A 15,062-nucleotide genomic window follows, 5' to 3' on the forward strand; every position below is an offset into this window, starting at 1 on the left:
AAAACTGTCATCTGGTCAGGGTTCTACTTCAAGAATATTAAATTACTGTATTTTCTTTAAAAACTCTTATCATAGGGGAACCTGGATAGTTCAGTTGCGCATCCAACTCTTGATTTCAGCACAGGTCCTGATTCCAGGGTCATGGGATCAAGCCCCATGTCAGGCTACTCACTTAGTGTGGAGCCTGCTTGAGATTCTCTCTTTCTCTTTGCCCCTCCCCAAATGTTTGTTTATTTTTGAGAGAGAGAGAGTACAAACGGGGAAGGGGCAGAGAGAGAGAGGGGCAGAGAGAGAGAGAGGGAGACACAGAATCTGAAGCAGGCTCCAAATCACAAACTGCAAGACCATGACCTGAACCGAAGTGGACGCTTAAACTGACTGAGCCACACAGGCGCCCCTACAGTATTTTAATTCTTAACGGACACTTCAAACAAGGATTTCAGAAGTTAACTTCTTGTTTCACAATTTTATCAGAGTTGACTCCATTTTGACCTCAAAGTAAAACTAACTAGTCTAAATCACATCTGGGAACAAAGCAAAATGATACTTGATAATCATTTATGATTAACTAGCACTCTGCCTTAACTCAAAATGGCAAAAAGCAGGACTGAATTTTACTCCAACAGTTGCCCTAGATCACTACTTGTAACATATTCTGTATTCAATACACAATAAGAGCCTTAGGTAGCTAGTTAAGTGTGAACCCAAAGTAGGGCAAATGAAAAATGTCAAGCCACCACAATCACATCACCTTAAACTAAAATGGAAGGGAAGTAGGAACCTGTTGCCTTCCCAACACTGTAATTTTACTTGTGAATACCAATTAGGTTCCCAGTTTCCCCATAAAGATGGAACAAATACCCAATTTTTCCATCAAACCCTGACACATTTTATGCAAAGACTTCCCTGCATCTCCTTTAGGAGCTGTAGTATAATGTAAGGAAAAATGTTGCCTTAACTCCACTTAGTTACTAGGTTAACAAACAGAAACAAATCTTATTTAAGGTTGTTGGAGAGGTTTTTAAAGAACTGAACCAATTTAACAACTGCTACTGCACCTTTTTAGTAGTTTTCAAACACAAATGCCCATTATCATGTCAGGATAAATTCTTCTACACAAGAAAAATGTTTCTTAATTAGAAAAGACTTAATTAAGAAAGATCATACACCACCTCCCCCTTTAACCAATGTTATATACATCTTACATACCCCAGCTCCAGTTAGAACTATTATTTTTTTGCACTCTTGTAATAATTTCACAGCATCTTCAATTGTATTAATATCTTTTCTTTTTTTCCTTTTTGGTGGTTCTGAAAGGATATTAATAACAATCTGCCACAGTGTCATATCATCCAATTCAGGTGGAGGAATTGTTTCTGGTAATAAATCTTTAAGAATTGTTCGAGGATCTGTGCCAATCATGAGATGTTGCTGAACAAAAGTATATGGACCTGTATCAAGAGAAAAAAGAATTAGATCTAATCCACTTCCAAGTAATTCAAAATCTCATTTATTTTCAAGTAATGAATTATCAAACTTTGAAGTTTTTTTGCAAAGTAAGAAAATGCAATATAAAGGTATTTCATTCTTTAGAGCTAGTGCTCAGGGAGATCAAATCCAGAGTTGGGCCTGCCCCTGGAGTTCCTGAATCCAGCCTCATCTCTCCTGTTTCTAAGAATAAAACCAAAATTCACTCTTCAGATCATTTAGTATTTTTTCTTTCAAAAAAATATTTGTCATGTTAGACTTAAAAAAAAAATTTAGTACGTTAATTTGATCTGGATCAAAAGACTACCAACATTAATTATTCAACTGCTGATAATAATCACCTTCATTTACTGAATATGTATTTAATGTCAGAACAGTCAGTTATTAATTCACATAAATCTTCCCTGAAAGAGGTTTAACAGATAAGAAAACAAACACTGAGGCAGAAACCTCTTTGACCTGGGCCACAGCAACTTCTTACTCAACACGTCTCCGAAGGCAAGGGAAACAAAAGCAAAAATGAACTATTGGGACCTCATCAAAATAAAAAGCTTCTGCACAGCGAAGGAAACAATCAGCAAAACTAAGAGGCAACTGACAGAATGGGAGAAGATATTTGCAAACAACGTATCAGATAAAGGGTTAGTGTCCAAAATTTATGAAGAACTTATCAAACTCAACACCCAACAACAAATAATCCAGTGAAGAAATGGGCAAAAGACATGAATAGACATTTCTCCAAAGATATTCAGATGGCCAACCGACACATGAAAAAATGCTCATCACTCATCATCAGGGAAATACAAATCAAAAACTGCAATGGTATTTAGGTATTTATCCAAGGGATATAGGTATGCTGTTTCAAAGAGACACATGCACCCCCATGTTTATAGCAGCACTATCAACAATAGCCAAAGTATGGAAAGAGCCCAAATGTCCATGGATGGATGAATGGATAAAGATGTGGTATATATACACAATGGAGTATTACTTGGCAATCAAAAAGAATGAAATCTTGCCATTCTTAACTACGTGAATGGAACTAGAGGACATTATGCTAAGTTAAATTAGTCACTCAGAAAAAGACAAGTATCATATGACTTCACTCACATGAGGACTTTGAGATACAAAACAGATGACCATAAGGGAAGGGAAGCAAAATAATATAAAAACAGGGAAGGGGACAAAACATGAGACTCTTAAATATGGAGAACAGACAGAGGGTTACCAGAGGGGTTGTGGGGGGGGGGATGGGTTAAATGGGTAAGGAGCATTAAGGAATCTATCCTGAAATCATTGTTGCATTATATGCTACCCTGGATACAAATTTTTAAAATAATTTAAAAATAAAAAAAGAAAACAAACGCTGTGAGAGGTAAAGTAGTTTGCCCAAAATTACCCACTTAGTAAGTTGCAAAGCCAGAATGCACACCCAGAGCTGCATGCCAAATTTCATGTTCTAAGTAACTTTATAAGTTTCCAAAGTAATTGTTTCTACTTCTGCAATTTCTTTCATGCTTTTTTAATCATTTTGAACACCATCATTTGATGAAAACCAAAGGAAAGATAAATGTTAAGTTATGAATAAATAGAAAAGAGTTAGGTTATCCCCTTGAACTATAAAATACTAAGTATGTATTTTAGGAGTTTAATTAACTACCAATTTTTAATGCTATTACAAATTATATCCACTTTTTTTTTTTTTTTAATGTTTTGTTTTCAAGAGAGAGGGACAGCAGGTGGTGGGGGAGGGGCCAAGAGAGAGGGAGACAGTGGATCTGAGGCAGGGTCTGCAAGACCTGGGGATGGAACTAAAGAATCCACGAACGATGAGATCATGACCTTAGCTGAAGTTGGAAGCCCAAATGACTGAGCCACCCAGGCGCCCCAACAAATGATATCAAGGTCTAAGTTTCAAATTCTGATTGTCTGTTGCTAATATATAGGGATACAGTTGAGTTTTAATAATGATGACATATCCTACAACTTTCTTCTAATCATTTAACTCTAGTAGTTTTTGACGTTTCCATCAAATTTCTACTTAGATGATATGATGTCTTCTGCAAATAATAACAGGTTTCCAACTGCCTTCCTAATGTAGATTCCTTTTATTTTTGTCTATTGGAGTAGCCAGAACCTCCATGATAAAACTGAATAAAAGCAGTAAGAACAAAAAAGAAAAAAAACTACCAAAATCAAATTTCTATAGCTAAGATCTTGAAAAATACACGGTAATTAATAGAAGTTATGTACAAATGAGTTCTAAAAATCAATAAAGTAAAGGTACCAGCCCCTAAAGCCCACAGGAAATCTATATATAATTACTATCTTTTAAATGATACATACATTATTGATATTTTGACCATTCATAATTTTTACTATGAAATTTCTTACATCAGTTTCCTAGTTTGAGTAAACATTACAGACACTAAACAGGAAATAATCACCACTAGTTTAAAGAGACAAGGCACTTTTGAAAGAATGAGAGCACATTAAGAGAAAGATTTTCAGGATGCTCATATTATAACTTTGGTATAAAAATCTGATAGTGTTCTCTACTTCAGATTACTTTCCCATTTCATCCACATATTTAATATTTGTTAAGCACAAACTGTGTGCTAGGCACTGACAAAACACTATACCAAACAGTCAAAATCCCTGCCCCCATGGGGCTTATATTCTAGCACAGCAACTACGACAATAAAGAAGTTAGATACAGACTTTGTTAAGAAGTGGTAAGTGTTAAGGAGGAAAAAAAAAAAAAAAAAAAGAACAGATTTGAATTGAGGGAGAGCAAGATACTCTAACTGGAGAAAAAGTACTCCACACAGAGGGGTACAAGTGAAAAGGACTGAAGGTGTGAGAAGGACCTGACTGAAAAACACCAGAGGCCAGCTTCCATGGGCTTGAGAGGCTTAAAAACAAAAACAAAGCACCAGACTTTCCCTAAAAACATAAGCTGATACTAAATCTCAGAAAGCACCTAAGAACCTCATCACCAGGTTATAAGGGTATAGAAAACTGTATTTTCAGTTGGTACAAAAAGATATACAAAGAAAAAGACACTATTCACTAAAGATCTGAAATCATACCTATACGTGGCCTTGGAGTCCAGTCACTAGAACTTGCATGTGAGGCTCTATCATCCTCATCACTTTCACAGGAATGAAAACCATTGGTGATTATTTCATCACCAAACAGAAGGTTATCTGCAAAAGAAACCAAAGTAACTCAAGGCTGCGGAAACAATCTGAATCTAAAATGTATGCAGATCTGTAACAGTTATTATGTAAAGATTTTCACTGAATAAACCACTGAACATTCATTCATACTGGCTATGTAAAAAAAAAAAAATGCCTACTGGGTCAGCTTGCACCATTCACAGGAACAGTATGTCTTCATCTTTAGGGATTCTGCCCATTATCTACAACTTTCAGTTCATCAAAATCTAGAAATAAGTTAATTATACTTAATCAAAACACAAAAAGTAGCAATCTAGTTGGACTGAACTGATTGATCACAAATAATGGGAATGCATGAAACTTGTCAAAAATTTAACAAGTGATTCAAATATAATCACAATAATTTTCCCTTCTCTTATATAACACCAGACACAAAGATTTCTTTGCATCATTATTAGTTTCCCATATTAAACTGTATTTACTGAAATCAGGGGTCGTTTTATTAATGCAGACCTTAATGCTCAGGTATGGCCCAATGGTCCACTGGTAAGATTTATTGATAAAGACAAACATCCATCCAAGACATAAACAATTCCGATCAAAAAAATGAAACCCTCAAAGATGACATGACATACAAAACTAACACATCTATCTGCTTTAGCATGCCAGAAAAATGTCAATTCGTGTTTCAGGGTTACAGATACACACACGCGCGCGCGCGCGCGCGCACACACACACGCAATTACACCTACTCTAAAAAACATGAGCACATAATCAGAAAAAAAAGTACTATTTATATTAAGTACTCAAGGTACTATAATGCTTCCAAACCCAGCATTAATTGCACCACAGAATGGTAATGTCTTTAGAATAGCCTTTGCTTTTCAAATTTTGCAGGCTATGACTTTAGAAAAAAGCTTTGCTCCTTAAATTTAAAACAAGTTTAAAAATAAAAACCTTCAAGGGAAAAAAAAAGTTACCAACCGCACAGGTGTGTCAGTTTGCAAACAACTGCAAAAGGTCGATGCAAGGGACAGATAAAAGTTGCAGATTTAAGTGTGGAGAGAAGGGGTGTGAAAAAGCGAACGATGTTTAACAAAGGCAATATGCTAAAAGAGTTAAGAGGACAGAGAAACTTACTTTAAAACCAACTGCGGGAGCTGGGCGGCCCGGCGGCTGCGCAAAGCGCAAGGCCGCCCAGGCGGGCCGTGCAGGGAAGGAAAGAGAGAGAGGAGGGGGGGAGTACTCGGGCCGCTCCCGCAGCCGGGCCAGCAGCCCCGAAAGCGCGCAGCTAAGGAGGCCCGCGATGGGGAGCGGGACGCCGCAAAACCAGCCCTGAGCCCCCGGCCCGCCCCAGAGAACCTCCTCACCCCACACCAGAAGGGGCCCCAAGAGAGGGAGGAGGGGATGCGCAGTCCCAACCGCCCGCGCCCTGCGCACCTCGGTACCCAATCGCCGCCGCCGCCGCCGCCTCTTCCTCCTCTTCGCCCTCGTCGTCGTCGTCGTCGTCGTCGTAGAAGTCGTCGGCCGGCGGCGGCTCCCGGGTTAGGCCCTGTAGGCCCGGCCCATTGTCTCCTTCTCCGGCCGTCGCCGCCTGGGCCTCCAGCTCCTCTCCCGCCGCTGCCGCCTCCCGCCACAGCGCCGCGGCCGCCGCGGGGCAGCCCCCGGTCGCCGCCGGCACTTCACGCTCGGGGGCCGCCCCACCGGGCTCGCCCGGGCTCCGCCCCAGGCCTGGACAGTCTCTCCGCGGCCTCTTGCGGAGTGGCTCTCCGGCGGGCGGCGACGCGGCCTCCCTCTCGGCCACCACCGCCGAGGGGGAGCCGCCGGGCTGAAGGGCGAGCGCCGCCTCGTCCGCCATCTTCCAACTGCCTCTCTGGCCCTCCTCCCTCGCCTCCTCTGCTCCCGCTCGACTCCCGGCACTGGCGCCCCCGCGGCTCGGGCTGCGGGAGATTTAAACCCCGTCACGTGACCCGGCCCTCTTCGCCCCCGCCCTCCCGCCGCTCCCGCCACCCACGCGGGCCGGACCACAACACGGCGGGTCACGTGGCGGGCGGAGGCGGCGTGGGCTGGGAGGAAACTCGGCCCCACCCCTCTGCGGCAAGCGCTTCTCGCAGCCAAACTCCCGTTTCCCAACTTATTTTCAAAACTGTCCTCAAATCACTGCCTCAGGGGTGGCCCTAGTTTTGGCTCACCCTGTGCGTTTCCACTTAAGTCTGAAGTGCACACCTTGCTTGCCTTCGTCTTTCTATATTTAAGCTAAAGGTTTAAAACTTCGTTCCTGAGAGGCAATAAGGAACGAAGCTGGCCAAGGCTTAGCTTCGTGAATTACACTGGATAGTCTCGTTAACCAGCGTTAAGTAGAGGGAAAAAGACGCAGTTCACTCCGCACTTTCTTCACACCCTTCTGATAGCTGCTCTTAGCTCCTTTTTCTTCCTAAACACAGAATGTTTAGCTGACTGCTTTCCCCCCTTCTCTTCATCGCGTGTATACGGTGGTGTAGATTGTCAAATACTTAAAGGCACATGTCCCCCATGAAAAACCTCTGACTTGGGGGGTTGGAGGTTAGCATGTCTGCTTTCTGACCCCAGCTTGGCTCCAAAGGTGTGAATTACCTTCTCTGAGTGTATTAAGCCCAGTGGGCCGTATGGAAAGAGCAGAATGAGCATGAGTTGGGCCCGTATACACTTCTGAATTTGGGTTGGAATTTGAGATTCTTGCCTACTAGCTTCAGCAATTTAGCCTTTCTAAACGCAATATTCTCATCTTTAGTATGGTAATTTCTTATTCGCAGGGTTATGAGAATTGAACAAGATAGATGTAAAGTGAGGAGTACCTAGTGGCTCAAAAATATTAGCTCCTTACACAAACAAATAATGTAGCTCTTTGCATATAAGAAGCCCCTCTACTTTCCACCTTCCCTGAAATTCCAGGAGCCTGTACCTCCATATCTAGCCTTAACTAATGACTCCTACAATACATGGCAGATCTGGAGCCAATGGTTGGTAGGGCATCTGCCCCTGCAGTATGGCATTAGAACTGCTTAAAGGACTGCTCCAAGTTTATAGTAAATCATACCTGAAGTTTACCACGGGGGCCTACCTATACTGGGCCAATTATTTAGGCAAACAACCTAAGTTGTTTCTTCAACCTTAAAAAAAAAATTAGAATGTTGGAAGTGTATCACTAAGGCCCCATCTAAATCCAAAAGGCATTGCACTTCAAATTAAACTGAGAAACTTTGCCTACAACTACTGACTTTTCATTTCTGAAAGTAATCTCTTTTGTCCTTAAAGCCTAGGAATCATATTTGATGTGTTCCTTTAGATTGATGCCCTCTAACCAATTGGTGACCAAATCCTGTTGTCCTACACTCTCTTCCCTCCTACACTGTCCTTCCCTCCTACACTCTCTCCAATTCCTAACTACATAGGCACCTCACCCTTCCTGGCTGACATTCTTGGTCCTGCTCTCTCCCTACTTTCTCCGTCTTAATCTGCAAAATAGTTCATAAATTGATTCTCAACCACACTGCTGAGATGTAGTATATGAAATGTTGAGAGTCAGTATCCCATCAAAATTGAGAGAAAGATTGGGGTGCCTGGCTGGCTCAGTCAGTAGAGCATGTGACTCTTAATCTCAGGGATGTGAGTTCTAGCCCTACCTTGGGTGTAGAGATCACTTAAAAACAAAACAAAAACACCTACAAAATAAGGAAAACAGTTTATCTTTTTAAAAAATTTGAGGGGCACCTGGGTGGCTCAGTTGGTTAAGCATCTGACTTTGGCTCAGGTCATGATCTCGAGCTTCTTGAATTTAAGAGTTTGAGCTCCACATCAGGCTCTGTGCTGACAACCCAGAGCCTGGAGCCTGCTTCAGATTCTCTATCTCCCTCTCTCTCTGCCCCACTCCCACTCACACTCTGTCTCTCTCTCTCTCAAAAAAAATGAACAAACATTAAAAAACATTTTTTTTAAAAATTGAGGGGCACCTGGGTGGCTCAGTCGGTTAAGTGTCCAACTCTTGATTTCAGCTCAGGTCATGCATGATCTCATGGTTTGTGAGATCAAGCCTGGTGTTGGCTCTGTACTGACAGTGTAGAGCCTGCTTGGAATTCTCTCTCTCCCTCTCTCTGACCCTCCCTTGTGCATGCTCTCCCTCTCTCACTCTCAAAATAAATAGATAAACATGAAAAAAATTAAAAGTTTTGAGAGAAAATTCTCAGCTTTTTGTGAGAAAGGCATTTGTAAGCTTATGGACATCCATTACCTATTAATTCAATCATTCATTTATGTATATTGTACATCAAAGACACTTGCTGATATTTATGAAATGCTGTGTGATCAATATGGTTGCTACTATGCTGAAAAATCAGAAAGCAGCATACATGACAGGTAGGATAAATGAGACACAAGTGGTATTAAAAACAAAACGAAACCCTTTCAACTAGACTTCTGGCCTACCAGTAGTTGAGAACTACTTGCCTGAAATTCAAGTCATAGTCCTTAAAGCTTGCGAGTTTGCATTCAGTTTTTCAAATGTTACCTGAATCTGGCCTTCACCTTCTTATAAATATTTTTAGCATTAGTATACTTTAACTTGAATTTATCATTTTAGAAAGCCATTTTTTTTAAATGAGGAAGCTCTTTAAGTTTTCATATGGGATGATCTCTAAGCTGCACAGTGTACGATGTAGAACAGTGTGTATAATATAATGCTATTTGTGAAAAAATAGAAGGAGAGTGTGGAAGGGAGACCATATATATGTATTTGCTTATATATGTAGAAAATAACTCTGAAAGCACTTAAACACATACATGTCTGCCATATATTTGTCATACTTTTTTGCCTGTGCCTCCTTCCCTAAAACAATCTTCTCTATTCCTTATTCAATACATTATCCCCTATTTATTTGTTAGTTTATTTTTCTCTATGTTCTATTGATGGTCTCCCCCAACTTGAGCAGGAATTTTGTCCATCTGGTTCAGCTCTGTATCATTACCTTTTTAAAAATTTTTTTTAAATGTTTATTTTTGAGAGAAAGAGAGAGAGAGAGAGAGAGGACAAGGGGCAGAGAGAGAGGGAGACACAGAATCCGAAGTAGGCTTCAGGCTCTGAGCTGTCAGCACAGAGCCCGAAATAGGGCTTGAACTCTACAAACAGTGAGATCATGAACAGAACTGAAGTCAGACGCTCAACCTACTGAGCCACCCAAGTGCCCCATCATCAGCTTTTTATTAGAGTAACTGGCACATATATTTATTGAACGAAAGAATAAATCAAGAATGTAAATTAATATTTCCACATAGGAAAAGAATTTTTGAATGAAGGATGACGGGCAGTGTGGGTCTAAAAAAGAAAAGAAAAAAGGCAAGAAGCAAGGGAAGAAATTCAGTTTATCCCCAGCACAGTTCAGGTGAGAAAGTCTGTGAAACATGACACGAGATTAGTGATACCTTGTTTGACAAGATGAACATAGGTGTACTGACCTATGAGGTGTTTTTCAGTTCTCTGATTCTTCAGACACCAAATGGGTGTTCAATAATTCAACTCAATCCTGACACTAACTACCCAGAGTTAGTAAAGACCTTACAGCTTAAGGGCTCAGTCTTACAGGACTGCCCCTAGTTCAGATGCCAGTCACAAGTCCTAGAACTCCTGTACTTCTGACTAACTATAAAATGGGTGTTCCCATGATACCCTCCTAAAATTCAATCATTTCCTAGAATGGCTCACAGAAGTCAGGAAGACACATTACTTACATTTACAAAGTAAACATATCTTCTGTATCCTTACAAAGGATACAAATGAAGAGCCAGATAAAAAAAGAGGTACTGAGGGCAGGGTGCAGAAAGGTCCTGAGCATAGTAGCTTCTGTCCCTATGGAGTTGAAGTGCACCACCCTCTCAGGATGTGGGTGTGCTCACCAATTTGGAAGATCTCTCTATTGTTTAAGAGTTTTTTTTTTTTTTTTTTAAGTTTATTTACTTATTTTGAGAAGGTGGGGAGGGGCAGAGAGAGACAGGAGAGAGAGAGAGAGAGAGAGAGAGAGAGAGAGAGAGAGAGAATCCCAAGCAGGCTCCACTCTGTCAGAGCAGAACCTGACTCAGGGATCAAACCCACAAACCACGACCTGAGATCATGACCTGAGCCAAAATCAAGAGTTGGATGCTTACCCAAGTGAGCCACATGGGCATCCCTTCGAGAGTTTTTATAGAGCTCAATCTCCAGCACACCCCAGCCCCTGTATTTGGAGGTCTAGAGTGGGCTGAAAGTTCCCACCCTCTAATCACTTTATCTTTCTGGTGACCAGCCCCATCTTTAGTCTATCTGAGGGTCCCAACTCAAGAACTACATCATTAGCATGAACTCAGAAGTGATGGAAAGGGGCTCATTATGAATAACCAAAAAACACTCTTATCACTCAGGAAATTCCAAGGTTTTACAGAGTTCTGTGTCAGGAACTGAGGAGAAAGACAAAATATTTTTTACTATATCAAAGCCTGTCATAGACTTCTGATACTAGTCACTAAGATTTTTTACTTGCTTTTTAGTACTAAGTCCCCTAAGCAGCCTTCAACAGTAATTTGGTTTCCATATAGAATTTCCCACTGGGGAGACAGTGTTTGAAGAGTCAACATTTATATTCTGGCTGACTTTGCAGTTCTATATATATAAACAAATAAACTGACTTTATAGCTTTAATATCAGTCTCATATGACTACAATTTATTAGAGGAGTTAGTACCAACTCTTTGTATTCTAAAAAAAATGGTATTGACAAAACTAGTTACTAATGTGGAAAAATATAGATTCCTACCTCAAAGTAGATAAAAAAATAAATTCTAAGTGGGCCAAGTATCTAAATTAAAAAATACAATAAGAATATCATATAATTCTGTATGAAGAAAGAACTTAACTAGGACAGGAGCCATTTATTTATTTGTTTGTCTTAAAACTTTATTTTTTGGGGGGTCTGGGGGTGAGGAGGAGAGGGAGACAGAGAATCCCAAGCACACTGTGCACTGTCAGCACAGAGCCCGATTCGGGGCTTGAACTCACAAACTGTGAGATCATGACCTGAGCCAAAATCAAAAGTCAGATGCTTCACCAACTGAGCCACCCAGGCACCCCAGGACAGGAGCCATATAAAATCTGTATTTCCCCATATGCTCCACCAAAAAAATTAAATTAAATAAAAAAATTAAATTAAAAAATGAAATGCATATTTGACTACATAAAAATTTAAAATATGCTCAAATTTATTAGTAGTCACAGATATGCAAGTAAAACAATGAGGTACCCATTTTTCATTTCTTACATAGGCAAACACAAAACAAATTTTATTATTGCCATCTATTGCTTACCAGGATATGGGGGAACTAATACTCTCATACATTGCTATTATAGTGTTGGAAAGTAATCTGGAGTATTTATTAAAACTATAAATATATACATACCTTTCAATCCAAAATTCCATTTATCTTAACAAAATAAAAGTATGAATATGTAAGGCCATGAATGCAAGAATGTTTATTATGGTATTGATGTTGCAGGAAAAGAAAAAAAAAGAAACAATCCAGATGTCTTCAGTAGGAAACCTGTTGATCAAATTATGGTATACACTTACTATGGCATATTATTCAACCATTAAAATGATCTATAACTGATCTCAAAAAATGTTCATGATGCACTGTGACAAAGCAAGTTGCACAAAAATGTGTATACTATGACCTTTTCTATTATTTAACAAATACCCACTTTTTTATTATTTTTAAAATCCCTATAGGGGGTGCCAGGGTAGCTCAGTCAGTAAAGCATCTGACTCTTGATCTCAGCTCAAGTCTTGATCTTAGGGTCATGAGTTCAAGCTCCATTTTGGGCTCTGTGCTGGGCATGGAGGCTACTTAAAAAAATAAATAAATAAAAAATAAGACCCCTAAATACGTATATACAAACCTCTATACAGATATGGCTGTACAGACTTGGAAAAAGTATGGAAAGTTAATGTCAAAATGTTAACATTTTAACATCCCTGATAGAGGAGGTAGGCATAGATACGAGGGTTAGGGACACATCAATAAATGTTTCTTGCTAAAATTTCATATATTAAAATGAGAATATATATATGTGTATATATATATATATACATATATACATACATATACATATATACACATATGTATACATAAAGGAAAAGAGGATCCATTTTTTGAAACTACAGTCTGAGGGCTAGAATCTGGATTCTGGGGGTCTCCTCAAGCCCCTCCAACCCTGTGAGGCTTAAGTGGTAGCTGACTTGCCTGTCTTAAACTACTTCTTTTTAAATTTCCAAGGTATAACCACAAGTTTAGCAGATGCTATTCTTTTATGGTTTCATGTATATTATTTAGTCTTTTTGATCAGTTTATAATACAAGTATTGTACTTCCATACAGAACTTAGTATTCTATATATTATCAAACACCATTTGGGGAGATGTGTGGGATGTCCAAACTAAAGCAAATAGATAGGCTGATAATGTGGCCTGCCTTCCACCAGCTATATAAAGTCCTAGACCAGTGGTTCTCAACTGGGGCAATTTTGCTCCCCTACCCTCCAGAGGATTTTTAACATTTTTTTCTCGTTTATTTATTTGAAAAAGAGAGAGCGAGAGAGTATGTGTGCACGAGCTGGGAAGGAGCAGAGAGAAATGGAGAGAGAGAAACCCAAGCAGGCTTCTCACTGCCAGTGCAGAGCCAGATGCAGCCAGATGCATGAACCGTGAGATTATGACCTGAGCAGAAATCAAGAGTCAGACGCCTAACCAATTGAGCCACCCAGGCGCCCCTGAAGACATTTTTTAGTGGGGGACGTAGGGAAGGTACAACTGACATTCAGCAGATAGAGGCCAGTCATACTTCTCAACATTCTGCGATGCAGAGGGCAGCCCCTAACAAAGAATTTTCCAGCCAAAACATCAGCAGTGCCACAGTTGAGAAAGTCTGTCCTAGAGTTTCAACCACAGGGCAAGTGGTACTGGATGGGACTCCAACTGACAAAGATTCCCAAGGGAATGAGGGGAAGGTTTTTATTAGCAAGGCTATGTTAAAAAGCAGCATAGGCGGTGATTTTCAAACTTTGGTTTTAGCAGCTGAATTTATCTATTGAAAGATCTTAACCCTATTATATAATGTAGATCCATTTCCTTTAATATTTAAAGGACTCACACCAATCAATAAGGAAAAGATTGATAGCCAGTTGAAAATGAAGAGTTCGGTTCACAGAAAAGGGAATGCACGTGGCTTTTATTTATTTATTATTTTTTTAAAATGTTTTATTTATTTTTGAGACAGAGAGAGACAGAGCATGAACGGGGGAGGGTCAGAGAGAGAGGGGACACAGAATCTGAAGCAGGCTCCAGGCTCTGAGCTGTCAGCACAGAGCCCGACGCGGGGCTCGAAGTCACAGACCGTGAGATCATGACCTGAGCCGAAGTCGGAAGCTCAACCGACTAAGCCACCCAGGCGCCCCGCACGTGGCTTTTAAACATGTGAAAGATATAAAACCTCACTCATGAAAAGAGAAACACTCACTAATTTACAATGAAATGCCGTTTTTCACATTATCAAGGTAGTAAGGAACCAAAATTTGATCATATGCTGCATTGAAAAGAATGTGCAGAGCCAGACCCAGTTGTACAGTAATAATAAAAATGGAAATTAGTACAACCCTACGGAAAGCAACTTGGCACTGTTAATCAAAATGTAAAATGCATATACCTCTTAATCTGGCAATTCTAATACTAGAAATCCATTTTTATAGATCCACATACTTGCATATGTGTAAAATGACTTTTATTCAAGAGTATTTATTGTGCCATGGTTTATATTAGCAAAAGATTGGAAATACACTAATTTGCCATTAAGAAGGAATTGGTGGGGCGCCTGGGTGGCGCAGTCAGTTAAGCGTCCGACTTTAGCCAGGTCACGATCTCGCGGTCCGGGAGTTCGAGCCCCGCGTCGGGCTCTGGGCTGATGGCTCAGAGCCTGGAGCCTGTTTCCGATTCTGTGTCTCCCTCTCTCTCTGCCCCTCCCCCGTTCATGCTCTGTCTCTCTCTGTCCCAAAAATAAATAAACGTTGAAAAAAAAAATTAAAAAAAAAAAGAAGGAATTGGTTAAACATACAACCAGTACATATTGTTTATATGTATATGAATCGTCACTTAAACTCAGGAAATGGGTAACAGAACTTGTTCCTAGGGCATGCAAATGGGAGACTGGAAGACAAAGGTGAAAGATTTTGCAGGTGAGGCAGGGGCGGGCAAGGTGGGGGGCGTAGTGGGGCATGTGCCTGGGTGGTTCAGTCAGTTAAGTGCCCAACTCTTGATTTTGGCTCAGGTCATGACCTCACGGTC

General features: G+C 40.4%; 1 protein-coding gene across 6 annotated transcripts in view; it reads right to left on the reverse strand.

Moving 5' to 3' along the window:
• Positions 1 to 15,062, reverse strand: part of SIRT1 (sirtuin 1) — a 64,019-nt gene that overhangs the window by 19,972 nt on the left and 28,985 nt on the right. For all 6 annotated transcript variants that reach the window (XM_030334177.1, XM_030334178.1, XM_030334180.1 and 3 more), the window contains 4 exons: positions 12,128 to 12,268; positions 6,111 to 6,610; positions 4,581 to 4,697; positions 1,210 to 1,451 (listed from right to left, as the gene is read on the reverse strand). In XM_030334177.1, coding sequence (XP_030190037.1) covers positions 1,210 to 1,451; positions 4,581 to 4,697; positions 6,111 to 6,610; positions 12,128 to 12,147 — 879 coding nt within the window. In that variant the 5' untranslated portion in view covers positions 12,148 to 12,268. The remainder of the gene's footprint in view (positions 1 to 1,209; positions 1,452 to 4,580; positions 4,698 to 6,110; positions 6,611 to 12,127; positions 12,269 to 15,062) is intronic.

This window comes from Lynx canadensis, chromosome D2, assembly GCF_007474595.2.
Source record: "Lynx canadensis isolate LIC74 chromosome D2, mLynCan4.pri.v2, whole genome shotgun sequence".
NCBI classification, from domain to species: Eukaryota; Metazoa; Chordata; class Mammalia; order Carnivora; family Felidae; genus Lynx; species Lynx canadensis.